The sequence below is a fragment of the Amblyraja radiata genome, chromosome 15 (assembly GCF_010909765.2).
Source record: "Amblyraja radiata isolate CabotCenter1 chromosome 15, sAmbRad1.1.pri, whole genome shotgun sequence".
NCBI classification, from domain to species: domain Eukaryota; kingdom Metazoa; phylum Chordata; class Chondrichthyes; order Rajiformes; family Rajidae; genus Amblyraja; species Amblyraja radiata.
Window position 1 is genome coordinate 6,542,370 of NC_045970.1, and position 20,323 is coordinate 6,562,692.

Below are 20,323 nucleotides of genomic sequence, written 5' to 3' on the forward strand. Positions count from 1 at the left end.
GATGTATAGGAGGACACATTAGAAACGCCGGTGCAGTGGATGAGGTTAGAAGAGATGCACGAGAGCTTCTGTCTCACCTGGAAGAACAGCTGGGGGGGTCTATGGATGGATGTGAGGGAGGACGTATCGGGACAGGGGGGGTTTACATCTTCTACAGCTGCAGGGGAGACCACCTGGAGATGGGGGGGGGGGCGGTAGTTTGGGTGAGAAGGGATTTGTCAATGGAGCAAGAATGTTAGGGGACGGTGCCAGCGTATGTTTAAAGCAAGGACTGTTTGATGGAACCAACAAATGTGCAGGCACAGCTGGGGCCTGGCAAGTGGCCTTGGCTACACCTTTGACTTGAGGACAACTTCCGCCAGACGGCAGAGAGTGTTGGTGGAGGGAAACTGAGTGGATCTCTATTCATGGAAGAATGGGAGGGGCTTGATACCTTCCCGGTTGGGGGGGGGGGGGGGGGGGGGGGGTGCAGTAAAGTGGACGTCCATAGTAAAGATGAGGCAATGGCTGTCTACATATTGAAAGTTATTGAAGAGTTGAAGTGTCTCGCATGTAGGTCAGAAGGGACTGGACTAGATAGGGTAGGATGGAATCAGGGTGTTTGGAGATGCTTTCTGTGGTGCGGGAGCAGGCAGAGACGATGGGTCTGCCAGGGCAGTTCTGTTTGTGGATTTTGGGAAGGTGATAGAAGCCGGCAATGTGGGATTGGGGAGGTATAATGTTGGAGGTTGTGGAGGGGATATTACCAGAGGTGTTGAGATCGATAACAGTCTGGGAGATGATGGCCTGATGGTGTCTGAGAACTGGTGCCTGGCCTCAGCACGGTACAGGTAAACCTGTCAGACTATAACAGCACATCCATGTCGTAGAGTTTAATAATAATCATAATCACAATCACAATCACAATAATACTTTATTAGCCAAGTATGTTTTGCAACATACGAGGAACTTCATTTGCCAAGTCAGTCACACAAATAAAAAGCAACAGAACACACAAAACACACATTTTAATTAAACATCCACCACAGTGACTCCTCCACATTCCCCACTGTGATGGAAGGCGAAAAAAAGTTCAATCTCTTCCCTTAGCTCTCCCGCAGTCGGGAGCTTTGAGCCCTACGTTGACGGGACGATCTTCACTCCCGTAGCCGGCGGCATTTTGGGCCCTCCGCATTGGGGCGATCAGCTCCTGTAACGGGGGGATGTCAGCTCCCCCGCGCCGGGCGATCAAACCCCGCGTCGGGGCTGGTCGAGCCTCTGCGTTCGTCAGCTCCCAACTGGCCTCTCCAGTACAATAATGGTACATGAAAGATCAAAGCAAAAAACTGCTGGGAATCTGAAATAACACTGTTGTAGAAATGACATGTTTAATTAAAATGTGTGATCCCAGGCAAGGGATCAGCTCCAATATTAAGTCCGCGGCCCGCGATGGGGCCCAAGGTCAGTCCGAGGAAGCCTCCAGCTCCATGCGATCCGGAAACATCGCGTCTCCAGCAAGGTAAGAAACTGAAAAAAAGTTTCCCCCCACCCCCCCACATAAAACAAACCAGAGAACATTTACACAAACTTATAAAACACACTAAAAATTAACATAAAGACGAAAAAACAATCAGACTGCTGGCGGGGCTGCCAATCGTTCAGCCGACCTGGTGGTTAATGTTGGAATTGTTACTGAGTGAGTGGAGGGCTGTGCGCTCAGAGGGGGTGAGACTGGGTAAGGGGAGCGGAGAAGGCAAGACAGTTAATGTCCTGTCTGCAGTTGGAGATAAAAAGGTCCAAAGGGGGTAGATGTCCGGCAGCAAGAGTCCGTGAGTAGGAATGTTGGAGACGGGGGGAAGGGGTCGTCACTGGAGGCGAGGACTCCTTGCCAGAGGAAAAGTCCAGGAGGCAGAGGTGAGCTCTACATCGTGGCAGGCTCAGAACCAGTTGAGGTGTGAATGTAGAGGTTAAAGGTACGGCTTCTGTTGGGGACTGACTGTTCTGCATCGGAAAGGAGGTGGGGGGTGGAAACCCAAGAGGGGTAAAGCCCCTGTCCCACTTTCACGACCTAAATCGCGACCTCTGACGACCTTAAACGACCTAAAATAAGAATAAGGAATAAGCCATTTAGAACGGAGACGAGGAAACACTTTTTCTCACAGAGAGTGGTGAGTCTGTGGAATTCTCTGCCTCAGAGGGCGGTGGATCTGGATGCTTTCAAGAGAGAGCTAGATAGGGCTCTAAAAAATAGCAGAGTCAGGGGATATGGGGAGAAGGCAGGAACGGGGTACTGATTGTGGATGATCAGCCATGATCACATTGAATGGTGGAGCTGGCTCGAAGGGCCAAACGACCTACTCCTGCACCTCTTGTCTATTGTCTATAAAATAAATCAAGGTCGCGGTAACCTACGACCTCCTACGCCTTCCCATGACTATGTGTGCGAGCTCCTACGACTATTTCTACGGCCTCCTTCAACTGTTGAAGACCTTCCATGACTATGTTGAAGACCTCCTTCGACTATGTTGAAGACTGGCTTTGACCATATACGTTTTACTGCTGTTTGCAGTAGCCCTTTTGCTTCAGCAGCCTTTTAAGAAAGGCAGAAGGGGAAGAGCAAGGGTGAAGAGCACAAGAAGAGGTCTCAATGGGTGAATGGAGATGATGTGATGGACTGTCCCAGTACACCAGATGACTGGAAGAGAGTGGTGCTGGGCTTTGACAAAAGATGGAACTTTAAGCACACATGTGGGGCAGTGGATGGCAAGCATGCCATTCGTGTCCCTGTCCCTGTACCCCTCATTTCCCTTTTCATACAGGATGGCATTCTGCTGGAACCATTCCTCAAGGTCCCCCTCCTGCTGCCTGGTGAAGGTGTATGGCATAACCATCCTCCAGCCCTCCCTCACCATCAATGGGGCATCTGCCTCTGATGCTGTGTCAGACACAGGAGAAAGGGCTGCTTTGCTGCCTTCAAATGAGGCAGTGAAGGATGGGGTGGTGGTGGGGACAAATACTACCACCCTGGTCTCCTCCTCCAGGGGTATCTCATGCAGGGCTACCTCCTCCTGCACTATCACCTCCTGTGGCATCACCTGCCATTCCTCCTCCTGGGTGGGCAACACCTGCATGGCTGTTTTTTTTAGGGTTGTGCCCTCCTCCTGCGCTGCTGCCTTTTTGGTGCCATCTCTAAACTAGTAAGATTAAACGAGAACTTACCAGTTTGAAGTTTGATCTGTATTTTATGAGGAGTTACGATGAGGGATTACGTGAAGAACCCGTCCAGCACGCATGCGCGACATACTTCAAAGCAGCGGTGTGGAATCACAGGAAGCACAATAATTGAAATAAACATAGTAAAGAAAAGGAGAACTAAAAATACCAGTTGATCTCTATAATTGAGGGTGGGAGCGGAGGGCACGTAATCCCTCATCGTAACTCCTCATAAAATACAGATCAAACTTCAAACTGGTAAGTTCTCGTTTAATCTTACTATTTTACTTCGGAGTCACGTGAGTGACTACGTGAAGATTTTAAAGCTCTGTGATTTCAAACCGTGTAACAGTTCATACTTCACTCGCTGCCGAAGTCATTCGAGGGAGGAAGTATGTTATCGTAATCAACCATGAATCTGTTTGTAAAACAATAATGGTGTTATTAACAATAACAAGACCAAAATGCTCCCCCGGGCTTAAATTATATATTTTTTTGCAGATTCTAATACTTTTTCTGCAAACGATACAGGTTCTGCCAGCGGCTTGTTATAAAAGTTTGGAACATATACTCCCTAGACCACCCTGCTGTAGCCAGGATGTGGTCCATAGGCACGTCCATCCTCTTAGTCACCGATGTGGATGCTGCCCTGGTGGAGTAAGATTTATACACGTTAGATTTACTCCAGCAACTCCCAGTACCTGCTTGAGCCACTTGGGATAGTTTGGCTCGTCACCCGACCATGAGGTTTCTATTGGCTGACCCATAAGGCTTTTTCTCTCCCTCGGGGATTTCTTATTGTGTCGATGTAGTTCAATAAGTGGGTCATGACACATAACCGTGTTTCAGGTGGGTGTGCCCGTAATTCCATGACTGGACCTGATGTTCCTGGTCTGCTCTCTTTGACCAGCCCCTAAATGGTAAATGTGACACGGTCTGGTGTTATAACCATATTGTCCAATCGTAGATGGAGGAACTGGACTCTTTGTGCTGAGACAAGGCCATCAGCATGACCGTCTTCAGGGTAGGCTGTTCCAGGGTGAGGGACCTGGCTGGTGACCATCCCCTAAGGTACTTCAGAACCACACTGACATCCCAGATTTGGGTTTACATAGGTCTGGGGATTAGAGTTGAATATGCCTCTCCTCAATTTGATCACCAGCGGGAGGTACCCTATGGCCTGTTGTCCTGGTGCCTGAGTTAAGTAGGCTGACAGAGCACTTCTGGCTGTATTAATGGCGCTGTAGCTGAGTCCTTCATTGTGGTGAAGACCTGCCAGGAACTCCAGTACAGGTTTTGTTGTAGTTGAATATGTAGTTCCTGTATTTGAACAGTATCTTCCCACTTCTTGATGTTCGCCAAGTATAGTTCCCTTGTGGATATGCGATGGGATGCTGTCATCGTGTCGATAGTGCTGTCTGACAATCCAGGCCCAGCAGTGGTCTTCCCAATTCTGCAACCCAGGCCCAGCAGTGGTCTTTTCAAATCTGCAACCCAGTAGTTTAATTTATCGTGGCATGGGTGGCTTATGCCTGAAACTGGGTGAGTTGATAAGTCTGGGCTACTGGGAAAAGTCATTGGGGTTTTAATGACCATGTCGAGGAGCACTGGGAACCATGACTGTGGGTTTAGTCGGGTACTATCAAAATACCTGAAGCAAAGTCCATCTGTATTTTGCCTAGTACCAGACTGATGAGGCCGTAGTACCTGACTGATGAGGTAGAAAAGGGGAGAACATAGAGATTAGATTCCCCCCCCCCAGTTCAGCGGGAATGTATCCATTGCCGCTGCCTCAAAGTCTGGTTTCATGCGACATACATCGGTACGTGGTGATTCAATTGGAATACAAGGGAAATCGATATCTGGTGTTCCATATTGCTTTGTAATTTCAGCAAATACTTTGGATTAATATGTCTGTTTACAGTATTTAGCTCACCTGGTAGGTAAGTTACCCATAGAACGTACTCAATATTTCCAACTAGGTTTTATGCCCAGTGTCTGTAGTGATGACCACTCCAGATTAGTCCATTTACCACCTGTTCTGGGTATGGGCTATTTTGTTTAAACACTAGCACCTTAGCTCTAATGGAAAGGTTCAAGTTAAGTAGCTGGTAATGCTGCTACTAATTCCCAATTACTCTAGCCACTTTGTTGAATGGTTGGTTGATTGTTACCATTAATTGTTACAGGTTGTGCCATACGCTGACTCTCCTTATGACAATGTTATAGATGAGTGGGTAGAGTTACTTGAATACCAGATAGTCAATAGTTGTGGATGGTGTCAACGTAGGTTTATCTGGATTGTATGACAGAGCCCAGGCTAAATAGGTTTTAGTAGCTAATGCTGCTGATTTAGCTATCTCCATGGATTTGTCTGTCGTTAATATCATAGAGACATGTTATGACGATTTGTTCCTTAATAGTGTCAGGGCTGGTTTGAATATCTGGAAACAGTTTTGGCTCATATTAGCCATTGTTAATAATTTATACTGCCATAGTTACCCCATCCAGGTAAATTGTGGTATCTCCGAAAATCTTTTATGAATGGGTACTGAATAGTATGCATCTTTTAAGTCGATGTCTACCATAAAGTATCCTAGGAAATCTACGGTTAGCAGTTACAAGTTTCCATAAAGTGTGTAACCTGGTGAAAATACTCAAGTGGTTAAGTTAATGATGGTGCAACATTCACCATCTTTGGGTTTTTTGGTGCCAAAGGTTCATATTAGACTTCTTTATGACCCCTTTGTATATCTTCTCCAGTTAGCTAGTCCCTCATGTTCTTTTTTAGTGGGAGGATAGACCCCTTAGGGGTGCATGCTGAACTGGTGGCAAGTTTGTTAATTCAATTTTTATCCTTAAATACTTTTGGTATATAACTACCAAGTGTGATAGATCTTCATGCTTCCAACCCAGGTGTGATTCCCCCCCCCCCCCCCCCCCCCCCCCCACCCTGTTAGTACAAACCCTTCACCTTTTATGTGATGGTAGGAACCATACTTATCTGTCTTCACTGTTGTTTAGTGGTGTGTTCATTTCTTCGGTTTCTGGTTCCTTGTCTGTCAGGATGGTGTTGTTGGGGGGTGGCACATTTTCCATGGGGCCCGCTCTGGACCCTGGCCTGAAAAGGCTTACAGGGGCTGGCATGCGGGCCCCGAGCTTTCACCAGTACCATTAAGTAGACGCCTACTGGTGGACGCGTGGAGGTACTGCTGTCTGGTTTTGTGTGGTTTGCTCATTCCAGGCCCTGCCCTCTTGATGCCGAATATCTTGGACACTTCGTCCAGTTTTTAGGCTTGGTTTGGTAACTTTGCCAGATAGCAGGATCTGTGGTTGTGAGGTCGGCGTTCTCACAGTCCTGTGAATTTTTTAGGTTGAGGGCAGGTTTTATGACTTCCTTCGAGAAGTTGCGGAGCATACTTTGTTGAACAGTAGGGTCAGGTATTTTGCCATACTACCCTGCCCCTCTGGAATGAGCAGGCGAAAATGATAGCCGACGTCAGGGGTATCAAATGCAATTTAAGATATTTGGGTTTTTAAATGCCCTGCTCAATGTACCCCCAATAATGATAGGCCCTTTGAGTAAATGCAATTTTGGGGAGGCGTGATAAAATCCAACGCCTCATGACTACCTGTCTTGGAGAGGTTTTTATTTATTTATTTATTTATTTTTTGGAAAAAACAGGTAGTAAGCTGGCCGTCAGTTTAGACTGAAAAGGCCATCTCGCTAGTGGTGGAGCCACGTAGCGGCCACACCCAGCAGCTTTTCCTGATCCTGTACCTCAAGCATACTCCCGATGTTGTTCAGCCAGTGACCCCTCTTCTTGACCAGCCCAGCCCTGGTCGCCATCGATCTCCTCTGATAAGGGAGATGGCCAGTGCTGTTAGTGCACTGGAGCGGGAGTGTTATGCTCCCTTGGCGAGCTTGCCCCAGCTCCCGAGGCAAGTCTCGCTGGAGTTTTTACTCCATGACCTTACTCTAGGCTTGGAGAACAGACACTTACTTGCTCTCGGGTGGTAGTTTGATGTGCCGATTCCATCTTCCGTGTCTGTCTCCAGCCCGAGGTTTGGTGCTGACTTTGCTGCTAGAGGCTGCCTGCCGTTTTCGGGCGGCATTTGCGGTTCTCGGGCGGCGAGTCTCCTTGTCGGGGGTATGCAGGGGTTACCGGCCGGTTTTTTGAGTTTCCCTCCAGTCCGCTGCTGTTGGTCAGACAGCTCTTGGTGGACTGGGCATCGGTTCAGTACCCTGACTGTGGACCGCAGCGTGTGCGGTCCCGGTGCCGCCTCTCCCCCCTCCACTGACGGAACGCTCCTTCCCTGGAGTCGAATGGGGGCGGCTTCCCTCTGTTCTGCTTTGCTCTCTCCAGTTTCCCCTGGAGCAACAATCGGGAGCAAAGTTGTAAAATCGAACCTGTGGGTAAGTACTTACCTAACGGTCCGTTCCTTCAGGCTTGTAGCGGGAGCGCCCGTACTCCCGTTCGTCGCTGTTGCATCTGCGTGAACGCTCATGAAACGCATGCGTGCTGGACGGGTTCGTCACGTAGTCACTCACGTGACTCCGAAGTAAAACACAAGTCTCCTCTCCATAAAACTCTCCAGCTATGAATGAACATACCTTGGAGTGAAAGAGGTGACGTTCTGCTGTTTAAATAGCCTTTTTTTTCTACCAACCTTTTTTCATCCTGGAGCTATTAAGTTCGACTGCCTCCGACCACCTACGACTAGCATCACGACCTACTACGATCTACCTACGACCTACCTACGAGTAAAAAGTATCGATTTTATCCATGCTGACCTTTTTTTTACTCGTGGACATTTTTCATCAGGCTAGAAAAAACGCCGCAACCTACTTGAGGTCCCGAGTACCTACGACTAGCATCACGGCCTGCTCCGACCTAGCTACGACCTCGTGAAAACCATGCTGCGCGTATGAGTCACGGGCAAACTCAGCAGAGGTCGTGAATTAGGTCATGAAAGTGGGACAGGGGCTTTAGGGATGGGGTCCGACCCAGGCTCTGAGGGCAGAGGGTGGCATTGTGAGGGATAGATGGGGCTTCACAGGTGAGGGGTGTTATTGTTGTGGTGGGTAGAAGTAGAATGGGGGGGGGAGGCATCAGGACCCAGTGGTGTCAGTGTTAAGGGCTCCTGTGGGATGGAGGTAGCAGTAGGAGCCAGGAGAGGTGTGAAACATTGGGAGTGTGAAGTCCCCTCGCCTGGATCTCAGTTGTCGACAACCGCCACCTGCTGGTGGGAGGGGTGAGGATCGGCTGAGTCAGTGGACCGGCCAACGGCCAGCCAGGGTGTAGCTATGGACCGGCAGTCAATGGCCCTGGTCTGAGAGTGGCTGAGAGGGTTGGCAGTGGCAATAGTAGCCAGTTATCCACATAGTGCCCTCCCCCAGGATGCCAGTATCCATATTCATAATACATAAGAGATAGGAGCAGAATAAGGCCATTTGGCCCATCGAGCCTACTCCACCAATGGCTGATCTATCTTCTGTCCTAACCCCATTCTCCTGCCTTCTCCCCGTAACCCCTGATACCCGTACTAATCAAGAATCTGTCTATCTCTGCCTTAAAAATATCCATTGACTTGGCCTCCACAGCCTTCTGTGGCAAAGAATTCCTCCTGCAATACTTCTAAAAGCACTGCTCTAGAACTGATATCATCCTTAGTGCTAAATTTATGTCATTTGCCTGACTGGATGGCAAGGTGGTTCAGCGGTAGAGTTGCTGCCTTACAGAGCCAGAGACCCGGGTTCGATCCTGACTACAGGTGCTGGCTGTACAGAACTTGTATGTTCTCCCCGTGACCGTGTGGGTTTCCTCCTACACTCCAAAGACGTACAGGTGTGTAGGTTAATTGGCTTGGTGTAATTGTAAAATAATTGTCCCTGGTGTGTGTAAGATAGTGCTGATGTGCTGGGATCGCTGGTCGATACAAGCACATTGGGCCGAAGGGCCTGTTTCCCTGCTGTGTCTCTAAACTAAACTAAACTCACACCAGGAAGCGCTGATGCTGCATCTCAACCCAATTAGTTATTCTAGTAGTTTGTTTTATTTGCTCTGGTTTCCAACATCTAGTGTTATGTGTCTCTACACCAGGAAGTGCATAGTCAACTATTAAATGATATATAACTTGAAGCAAATGGGAATTAATTTAAAGTTCAGGTTTATTATTGTCACCGTTTCGAGGTGGAGTAAAAAACTTTGCATTGTATCCAATCAAATCAGATACTGTATATAAATACAATCGAATCACTAGATAGAGCAAAGTTCAAGATACATAGTGCAGAATATAGTTCTCAGCATTGTAACGCATCAGTTCCATTGACTGTTCAATGTCCTCAACGAGGCACTGCAGGGCCAGGGGGAAAGAATGGCTGTTTAAGAAAGAACTGCAGATGCTGGAACAATCGGAGGCAGACAAAAAATGCTGGAGAAACTCAGTAGGTGAGGCAGCATCTATGGAGAAAAGGAATAGGCGACATTTCGGGTCAAGACCCTTCCTCAGACTGATGTCGGGGGGGGGGGAGGGGCGGAAAAGACAGAGGAAGTAGGCGGAGACAGTAGGACTTGTGGGAGAGCTGGGAAGGGGGAGGGGAAGGAGGGAGAAGCATAGGCTATCTAAAATTAGAGAAGTCAATGTTCACACCATAAACTACCCAAGCAAAATATGAGGTGCTGTTCCTCCAATTAGCGCTGGGCCTCACTCTGGCCATGGAAGAGGCCCTGAACTGAAAGGTCAGATTGTGAATGGGAGGAGGAGTTGAAGTGCTGGGCCACCGGGAGGTCAGCTTGGTTGATACTGACTGGGCGGGGGTGTTCAGCGAAACGATCGCTGAGCCTGCGCTTGGTCTCGAGCTGAGACAAGTCATTGATTATGTTAGTGTGAGATTTCCCAAAATAGTGTGAGATTTAGATGGAGTCAATGTGAGGAAGTCTGGTCTGTGTGACGATCTACAGCTTCTTGCAGTCACTTGCAGCCTTCAGAAGGGTTTCGGCCCGAAACGTTGCCTATTTCCTTCGCTCCATAGATGCTGCTGCACCCGCTGAGTTTCTCCAGCTTTTTTGTGTACCTTCGATTTTCCAGCATCTGCAGTTCCTTCTTAAATTCTTTAGCCTATGATGCATTTGAAATGGATGTGGCAGTAAAATAAGAGAGAAGCAGAGGTGAATCTTGGGCATGACTGTAAGCAATGTTCTCACACAACAACTTAGCTAATAGACATCAAGTTCCTCCCAATGCTACTTCAATCGACACACTATTGGTGTATTTTGGAAGGACTATAATTCAAACAAAAATAGTGGCAGAAGGAATTTAATGCAACATATGCAGTTAGTTTGACAACAACATTCTCACAACAAATTGGAAAAAAGGCAAAAAGACCACACAATACCAGTGTCTGTGAACACTTTGAAACCTTGTATAGTTGCATTTTTATCCTGTTCCATACCACTTAAACTGCAGTTATTTTGCTATGAAGTGAATAAAGTATCCAGCACCATTTTACAATCATATTTGGTTTTGTCACAATTCTAACTCTCCATTTACAATTTATTACAAAAAAGCTTATTCCAGGATAGGTCAAACAATCTTTTACAATGTTAATAATCCTGTAATGGGCAGGTCACAGCCCCTATCTGATATTACTCTCTCAGCCACTATGAGATAACATATGATGAGCGTTTGTCGGCACTGGGCACTGTACTCGCTAGAGATTAGAAGAATGAGGGGAGACGTCATTGAAACTGACAGAATAGTGAAAGGCTTGGATAGAGTGGATGTGGAGAGGATGTTTCCACATGTGGGAGAGTCTAGGACTAGAGGTCATAGCCTCAGAATTAAAGGACGTTCTTTTAGGAAGGAAATGAGGAATTTCTTGAGTCAGAGGATGGTGAATCTGTGGAATTCTTTGCCACAGAAAGCTGTGGAGGCAAAGTCAGTGGATATTTTTAAGGCAGAGATAGACAGATTCTTGATTAGTGCGGGTGTCAGGGGTTATGGGGAAAAGGCAGGAGAATGGGGTTAGGAGGGAGAAATAGATCAGTCAAGATTGAAGTAGATTTGATGGGCTGAATGGCCTAATTCTATTCCTATCGCAAGATCTATCCGACATAACACAATGCCTGATGATGTTTAATACGCCATACATTATAATCACTCATACACTCATTCTAGTTACACATTGGAAACAGTAGGGAAGATCTCTGCATTTAAACCTTTGGTCATTGCTTTGGTAATTAGAATGTTACTGGATGATTATCCTTTACGAACAAAAAGGCCTCTATTGTACCAATTACATGTACATCAAAAATACAACCAAGTTTTATCTTCTCAAGAAATCCAAAATCAAATTTTTACGCTCAAATGTTGAAATGAGAACATTCAAACTTTTATCAAATATTTTAATAGATACAATAGTGCAATTGTTGTTGCATAAAATCACAAACAGAATCCCTGGGTTACGAGCACCAACGTATAGTCAACACACTAGCGGGTGGGAGAGCCCCTCGCTGGAGGTGCAGGCATCTTCTGCTGGGTGAGAATGGGGTACCTCTGGGAGTGCCGACTGGATTCACCAAGTCTGTCAAAGGAGGAACTGCAGATGCTGGTTTAAACCAAAGATAGACACAAAAAGCTGGAGTAACTCAGCGGGACGGGCAGCATCTCTGGAGAGAAGGAATGGGTGACGTTTCGGGTCGAGACCCTTCTTGAACCCCAACCCTAACCCGAACGCTTGACCCGAAACGTCACACATTCCTTCTCTCCAGAGATGCTGCCTGTCCCGCTGAGTTACTCCAGCATGTTATGACTATCTGAAGTCACTGAGGTCAACTGGCGACCCTCTCTCCCACATCTGCCACATCTGTCTCCGTGATGCTCTCTCCCACACACTCGCTTTTATTCATTCCCAACTTGCAACCGTCCGGGTTATGGACAGCTCTCAGAATGGAACAGTGAGTGTCACAACCTGGGCAGGGTCTGCATCTGAACAGAAAAAGCCTAAAGTGCAGTTCGAGAAACCAAGTAAAGAATCCATTGTAAAGCTGTCACCCGCAGTAAGCATGTGAATGGCCATTTTCAGCAGGCCACAACTGGATACAAGGCATGCCACAGCACATAAATGGAGCACTGTCATAACCTTGCGATATTCCAAAGTGCTTTATAGTCATTGAGTTACTTAAAGTCTAGTCTCTTCTTGCAGAACACCACAAGGTCTCCAGTGCAGAACGGAAATAAATAAGGTCATCTGTTTTTGATATGTTGCAGAATAAGACCACATCTGGTAAGACCACATGTGGAGTATTGTGTGCAGTTTTGGTCTCCTAATTTGAGGAAGGACATCCTTGTGATTGAGGCAGTGCAGCGTAGGTTCACGAGATTGATCCCTGGGATGGCGGGACTGTCATATGAGGAAAGATTGAAAAGACTAGACTTGTATTCACTGGAGTTTAAAAGGACGAGGGTGGATCTTATAGAAACATATAAAATTATAAATGGAGTGGACAAGCTAGATGCAGGAAAATTGTTCCCAATGTTGGGCGAGTCCAGAACCAGGGGCCACGGTCTTAGAATAAAGGGGAGGTCATTTAAGACTGAGGTGAGAAAAAACGTTTTCACCCAGAGAGTTGTGAATTTGTGGAATTCCCCGGCCACAGAGGGCAGTGGAGGCCAAATCACTGGGTGGATTTAAAAGAGTTAGATAGAGCTCTAGGGGCTAGTGGAATCAAGGGATATGGGGAGAAGGCAGGCACGGGTTATTGATTGAGGACAATCAGCCATGATCACAATGAATGGCGGTGCTGACTCGAAAGACCGAATGGCCTCCTGCTGCACCTATTTTCTATGTAAATGTTGACCTGAACAAAATGAGAATTTAACTGGGTGTCTTTGGCGTCCTATGAAACCTTTTTGTGTCTTTTACATACCCGCAAGGTCAGTCGGGGCTTCAGTTCATCGTCTCATTGACAAGGCACTCTCTCGACTCAGACTGTGTGCACAAGTCTCTGGAGAAAGGCTCGAGCCCATGGCTTGCTGATTCACAGACAACCGCATCAAAACCAAACCATGACTGGATTAAGAGAGATGCAGGATAGATGCCTGACCTCTGAAAGCAAATGCAAATCATTTTCTAAACATAGTATATAGTGCAAAAATCTCACACACAATTATACAACTTTATTGCAACTGGATTTCAAATGCAAGAAGTCCAAATCATTAAAAAAACTTCAAATATGCAGCCTTTTAAACAATTGTTTTAATAGGTGCATTATCCTGAGAAAATCTTGGTTTATCATTTTGAGTATTTAGTCAGTGTTCAGAAAAATGGCAATTGAACAATAACTAGTTTCAAATTTTAGCCGCGTTCCTGAGAAGATGTCTCTCATTTCCAAATATAAAGGGCATTGGTTAATTTTGATTTGTCTTTGCTTTTCTGGTGTTGGTGTACCACTTCTGAATAGCAACTCCACTGGTGCCACACGTCACACAGAGAGCCCCTCCTAAGCTCCACCAGGTAGGAGAGCGATTTAGGAAGAAATATTGAAATATAAAGGCGAGGACCACTTCCATGGTCTTCATAAGTGCCACGGGCGCAGCCTTCTCTATCTGCAAGGCTTTGGTGAGGAAGGCCTGCCCTCCTACCCCCAGTAGGCCGATCAGGATCAAAAACGCTCGGTCCTTCCCGCAGAAGGGCAAGTTCCATTCTTGGATTACTGACACTGCGCACACGCTGAGGATGGTTCCCACCGAGGAGTAGTACCAAATGGAGAGGAAATAGTGGACGGACTTCCCCATTTTCCGGATCACTATCAGGGTGATTGCTGCACAGATCGCACTTCCAAAAGCAGCGGCCGTCCCCTTGATGTGGCTCTTGTAGTCGCCTCCAAGCCCAGCAACGTGAGCGCCAAACAGAAAGCGTGGCCTCGCGATGAGAACCACCCCGACCAACGTGAAAATGATGAAGATGGGATCCAGCAGGGTGCACTTTTCCTTCAGAAAAATCCACGCAAAGATAGAGACAAAGACTGTGTTACTGAACATGATGACCGTGGCGTCGGCCAAAGGCATCTGCTGAATGGCGTAGAAGAGCAACATCATGGCCGTGGCACCGAGGAAACCCCGCAAGAAAAGCAACACTCTGAGGCCCTTGGGTCCGCGAATGTCCACTCTGAAAACAAAACACATTGGTAAAAATCTGCTGCAGGCACATGTCTCACCCTGAATCAAATTTCATATCCGTTTTCACTTTCCCAAGTTAAGTATTTTCTGCGTTACTCGGGCCCAATTGTTTTCCGTTCATCTTCAGAAGAAATCACCCAAGAAAAAGATGAACTAATTTTTCAGCTTTAAGGCCTGTCCTCTTGGTAGTGCGGCCTCAAGCTGTGTTTTGTTTCAGACAAGTTGTTCTCATCTAAATAAGCAGCCATTAGGCCCAAGCATGATGCGAGCATATCATTCATAAGTGCAGAGGGGGTGATTCATTAATACATGTTGTGTAGGAGGGAACTGTAGATGCTGGCTTAAACCAAAGATTGACACAAAAAACCATAGCAGGTCTGACAGCATCTCTGAAGAAAAGGAAGAGGTGACCATGCAGGTTGGAAACTGGCTCCATGGAAGGAAGCAGAGGGTGATGGCAGAAGGTTTCTTCTCAGAATGGAGGCCTGGGACTAGTGGTGTGCCTCAGGGTACGGTGTGGGCCCGTTACTGTTTATGATCTACATCAATGATTTGGATGAGAACATACAGGGCAAGATTAGCGAGTTTGTTGATGATACAAAAGTGAGTGGTTTTGCAGATAGTGAAGATGGTTGTGAACGGTTGCAGCAGGATCTGGATCGATTGGCCAGGTGGGCAGAGGAATGGTTGATGGAATTTAATACAGAGAAATGTGAGGTGTTGCATTTTGGGACGTCGAACAAGGGCAGGACCTACACAGTGAATGGTGGGCCTCTGGATAGTGTTGTAGAGCAGAGGGATCTAGGAGTACAGGTGCATGGTTCCTTGAAGGACGAGTCACAGGTGGATAAGGTGATCAAAAAGGCTTTTGGCACTTTGGCTTTCATTAGTCAGAGTATTGAGTATAGAAGTTGGGAGGACATGTGGCAGTTGTACAAGACGTTGGTGAGACCGCATTTAAAATATTGTGTTCAGTTCTGGGCACCATGTTATAGGAAAGATATTGTCAGGCTTGAAAAGATTCAGAAAAGATTTACGAGGATGTTGCCAGGACTAGAGGGTGTGAGCTATAGGGAGAGGTTGAGTAGGCTGGGTCTCTATTCCATGGAGCGCAGGAGGATGAGGGGAGATCTTATAGAGGTGTACAAAATCATGAGAGGAATAGATTGGGTAGATGCACAGAGTCTCTTGACCAGAGTAGGGGAATCGAGGACCAGGTTCAAGGTGAAAGGGAAAAGATTTAATAAGAATCTGGGGGGGGAGGGGGGGGGGGGGGGTGGTGGGATAACTTTTGCACACAAAGAGTGGTTGGTGTATGGAACAAGCTGCCAGAGGAGATAGTTGAGGCGGGGACTATCACAATGTTTAAGAAACAGTTAGACAGGTACATGGATAGGACAGCTTTGGAGGGATATGGACCAAGCGCAGGCAGGTGGGACTAGTGTAGTTGGGACATGTTGGTCGGTGTGGGCAAGTTGGGCGGAAGGGCCTGTTTCTACACTCTATCACTCTGTGCCTCTATCTGTGGCTCCGTGGTCTGACCTGCAAAGCTACTCCAGCTTTTTGAGTCGTTCATACATTTTTGCAGACTAGTGCAAGACGCACTAACAAATGTTCTCACGTCCCAACTCAACACGTTTCAGATTCATTCAACGTGGCACGGCTGGTTTGCCCGTCTCAGTTCCAAGTTCTCTTCCCCTATTTCCTTGGGACAATACCCATTTCATAAAAGTGAGAGGGACAAAGTTTCAAGTAGATGTGTGAGGCAAGTATTTGTACACAGAGGGTGTTGGGAACCTGGATGCTGGAGGTGGTTGGAGGGACACATATGATAGTGCCATTTAAAAGGTGTTTGGAAAAGTGCATTGACATGCATGGAATGGGATATGGATATAGGAAGCTAAGAGTTTGTCTTGGATTTATGTTCGGTGCAGACATTGTGATCTGAAGGACCTGTTCCTATGCTGCACAATTCTATGGTCTACAAATAATAATTAAAAATTGTAACAGGATTAGGTTATTTCAACCTGAAAGCCAGTGTGTACATACACACACACATACTAAACTTTTTTTTTTCCCTCTCGTTTATGATATTGTTTACAGTGCACTATGTTAACATATTCTGTTGTGCTGCTGCAAGTAAGAATTTCATTGTATTATCTGGGAACATGACAATAAAACACTCTTGACTCTTTTATTACCATTGAACGGCAGTTTATTCTCTCAATAACATTCAGAGTCCTTTAGCCCACATCATTTTATAATCTCAACCAATTAAATTATTAATTGAACGATTGATCCCTGATTTTTGAAGCTATGATTGCAGTATTTCTTCCACCCTACGGGTAGTTTACTAACTTCTCCTTTGAACGGGCAAGCTGTGGTTTTAAGGTAGATAAAAATGCTTAAGAGAAACTCAGCGGGTGAGGCAGCATCTATGGAGTGAAGGAAACAGGCTATGTCTTCTGGCTCACAAGCTTAACAGCAGAAAATACTTCTAGCTGTCCAACAAATTCTTTTAAAATCCTAACCAATAAGTTAAAACGTAACCTGCCGTTGCTAGGAAACATCAGCATGCCTGTGTATCAGTGGCATCTCGCAACATTTGAGAAGAACTAGTTCTTTGTTCTTGTCAAATATTGGAATAAATGACTGAGTAGCTGTGGGTGACACAGTAACACAGATGATTGGAACTAGTACCTCATTGCTCCAGCAGACCAGATTCAATCCTGTGCTGTCTTTAGACAATAGACAATAGGTGCAGGAGTAGGCCATTCGGCCCTTCGAGCCAGCACCGCCATTCAATGTAATCATGGCTGATCATCCCCAATCAGTACCCCGTTCCTGCCTTCTCCCCATATCCCCTGACTCCGCTATTTTTAAGAGCCCTATCTAGCTCTCTCTCGAAAGCATCCAGAGAACCCGCCTCCACCGCCCTCTGAGACAGAAAATTCCACAGACTCACCACTCTCTGTGAGAAAAAGTGTTTCCTCGTCTCCGTTGTAAATGGCTTACCCCTTATTCTTAAACTGTGGCCCCTGGTTCTCGACTCCCCCAACATCGGGAACATGTTTCCTGCCTCTAGCGTGTCCAACCCCTTAAGGGCCTGTCCCACGGGCATGCGACCTGCATGCGGCAAGCGCGACCTAAAGGGGCGGTCGCACCAGCATGCGCCTGCATGTGGCAAGTGCAACCTAACCTGGTCACTTGAGCCATACGGCATGCTGCAAGCGCGACCAAACCAGAAGCGGGAGCCGCGCGGAGGTCGAGTGAGTGACACGGCGTCGAGGCGGCTGCGGGCCGGCAGGCCGTTGCCGTGCAGAAATTTTGAACACGGTCAGTTTTTCGGAGCCCCGCGCGATGTCGGGACCAGCTCCGCACAACTCCATATGGCTCTGGCGATCGAAGTGGGACCAGCCCCACGAGGCCATACGGCTCAAGTGACCACGTTAGGTCGTGCTTGCCGCATGCAGGCGCATGCTGGTGGGACCGGCCCTTTAGGTCGTGCTTGCCGCATGCAGGCGCATGCTGGTGGGACCGGCCCTTTAGGCCGCGCTTGCCGCATGCAGGTCGCATGCCCGTGGGACAGGCCCTTTAACAATCTTTGTGTAATTCCAAGCTCTCCCTGTGGTTGTGAGCGTCACCTCGAAGCGCTCTGGTTTGATCTTCAGCTGTCTAGCTACGCTGAAGCCCCCAATGCCTGGGAAATTCCTATCAAAATCTTCTCCGCACCTTTGCCGAGTGTCCCTACAATCCACCACATGATGGACTGATCATAATTGGATGCAAAACTCAAATTTCTAGGTTTGTGTTCTATGCCTTTATTTGTAAATCCCAGCATTCTGTGCTTACTTTTCCATTGACATAAACAGTCAAATTGCATCCGGTTCATCCAGTCTCCAGTTCATCCACATATTTCTTACAGTGTAGTGATCAAACTACACCAAATACTCTAGCCATGGCTTAAACAAACTTTTATAAAGTTGTATCTGACTTCCATGCTCTTATATTCCCTACCCCATTTAATTAAAGTCAACCCGAAACGTCATCCATTCCTTCTCTCCAGAGATGCTGCCTGTCCCGCTGAGCTACTCCAGCATTTTGTGTCTATCTTCGGTTTAAACCAACATCCTTGGGCAAGACACTTCACCCACCTTTGCCTGTGTGTGAATGTGTGTGAGTGATTGCTGGTGGTCGGAGGGGCCGTAGGCGCAGATTGGCAGCCACGCTTCCGTCAGTCTGCCCCAGGGCAGCTGTGGCTACAGAAGTAGCTTACCACCACCGAGTGTGACTGAGGAGTGAATGAATAATGCGATGTAAAGCGCCTTGAGTATTAGAAAGGCGCTATATAAATCCCATCCATTATTATCTATCTGCAGTTCCTTCCTACACATTTAAAATGTCCATCTTCCCCACCTTATCTACTTTTAATGCTACCATCAGTGATACGTTAATTTGTACACCTGTTCCCCGATACATCCTCATGACAATGTATGATCCACCTTTATTAGGAATCTGCCATTGCTCCATCCAACTAATCAATAGACAATAGACAATAGGTGCACGAGTAGGCCATTCGAGCCATTCAATGTGACCATGACTGATCATCCCCAATCAGTACCCCGTTCCAGCCTTCTCCCCATATCTCGTGACTCCGCTATCTTTAAGCTTACCCCTTATTCTTAAACTGTGGCCCCTGGTTCTGAACTCTCCCAACACCGGAAACATGTTTCCTGCCTCTAGCGTGTCCAAACCCTTTATAATCTTATGTTTCAATAAGATCCCCTCCCATCCTTCTAAATTCCAGAGTATACAAGCCCAGCCGCTCCATTCTCTCAGCATATGACAGTCCCTCCATCCCGGGAATTAACCTTGTAAATCTACGCTGCACTCCCTCAATGGCAAGAATGTCCTTCCTCAAATTAGGAGACCAAAACTGCACACAATACTCCAGGTGTGGTCTCACTAGGTCCCTGTACAACTGCCGAAGGACCACTTTGCTCCTATACTCGACTACTCTTGTTATGAAGGCCAACATGCCATTCGCTTTCTTCACTGCCTGCTGTTCCTGCATGCTTACTTTCAGCCGATCAATATTGTTCTGTAGCCCAAGATTATCCTCCTCACTATCAACTACATAAATCTTGTCTTTCTCGTACACAATTGGTTTTGTATCCCCATAATATTCCTGCACATTTGCAAATTAAAGGGCAGCACGGTGGCATAGCGGTAAAGTTACTGCCTCACAGCACCAGAGACCCGGGTTCGATCCTGACTACGGGCGCTGTCTGTATGGAGTTTGTACCTTCTCCCCGTGACCTGCGTGGATTTTCTCTGAGATCTTTGGTTCCCTCCCACACTCCAAAGACGTACAGGTTTGTAGGTTACTGGCTTGGTGAAATTGTAAAATAATTGTCCCTAGTGTGTGTAGGATAGTGCTAATGTGGGTGGGTCGCAGGTGGATGCGAACACGTTGGGCCGAAGGGCTTGTTTCCGTGCTGTATCTCTAAACTAAACTAAAAAAAGTAAATATCACCTGATGGGCGATAGAACACACTCAGAAATATAGTGGAGTCTCCATCATGACTTAACTCTGGGTACATGAATGCTGTTCCTCATGCTGCAGCAACTTCAAGCGCAGTGCATGCACTACAATATACATATTTCGTACTTACTCTTTGTAGATAATAATCGGGAATGTAAACAACCACTGAAATAAACATCGAATCCCACTGATTTCCAGGGAATGGATTCCTTCAACTTTCTTCACCAAAAGGGAAACGGAGGAAAAGAATAAACAGGAGAACAAGGCGTAACATAATCCAAGGCCTACCCATTTAGGCTTCTTCTCTGCCACTGCAAAACAAGAAAACTCCAGTTACCAAAATAATTTAGCAATGCAGGAACAAAGAATTAACAGTACAGGGAAATTCATTGCGACAGAGTC

At 46.8% G+C, this 20,323-nt stretch overlaps 1 protein-coding gene across 1 annotated transcript in view; it reads right to left on the bottom strand.

The window, feature by feature from the left end:
* Positions 1-13,354: 13,354 nt before the first annotated feature.
* Positions 13,355-20,323, bottom strand: part of slc35g1 (solute carrier family 35 member G1) — a 65,052-nt gene continuing 58,083 nt past the window's right edge. Inside the window, exons 7-8 of the mRNA XM_033034736.1 lie at positions 20,052-20,232; positions 13,355-14,365 (exon numbers count right to left, since the gene is read on the bottom strand). Coding sequence (XP_032890627.1) covers positions 13,606-14,365; positions 20,052-20,232 — 941 coding nt within the window. The 3' untranslated portion in view covers positions 13,355-13,605. The remainder of the gene's footprint in view (positions 14,366-20,051; positions 20,233-20,323) is intronic.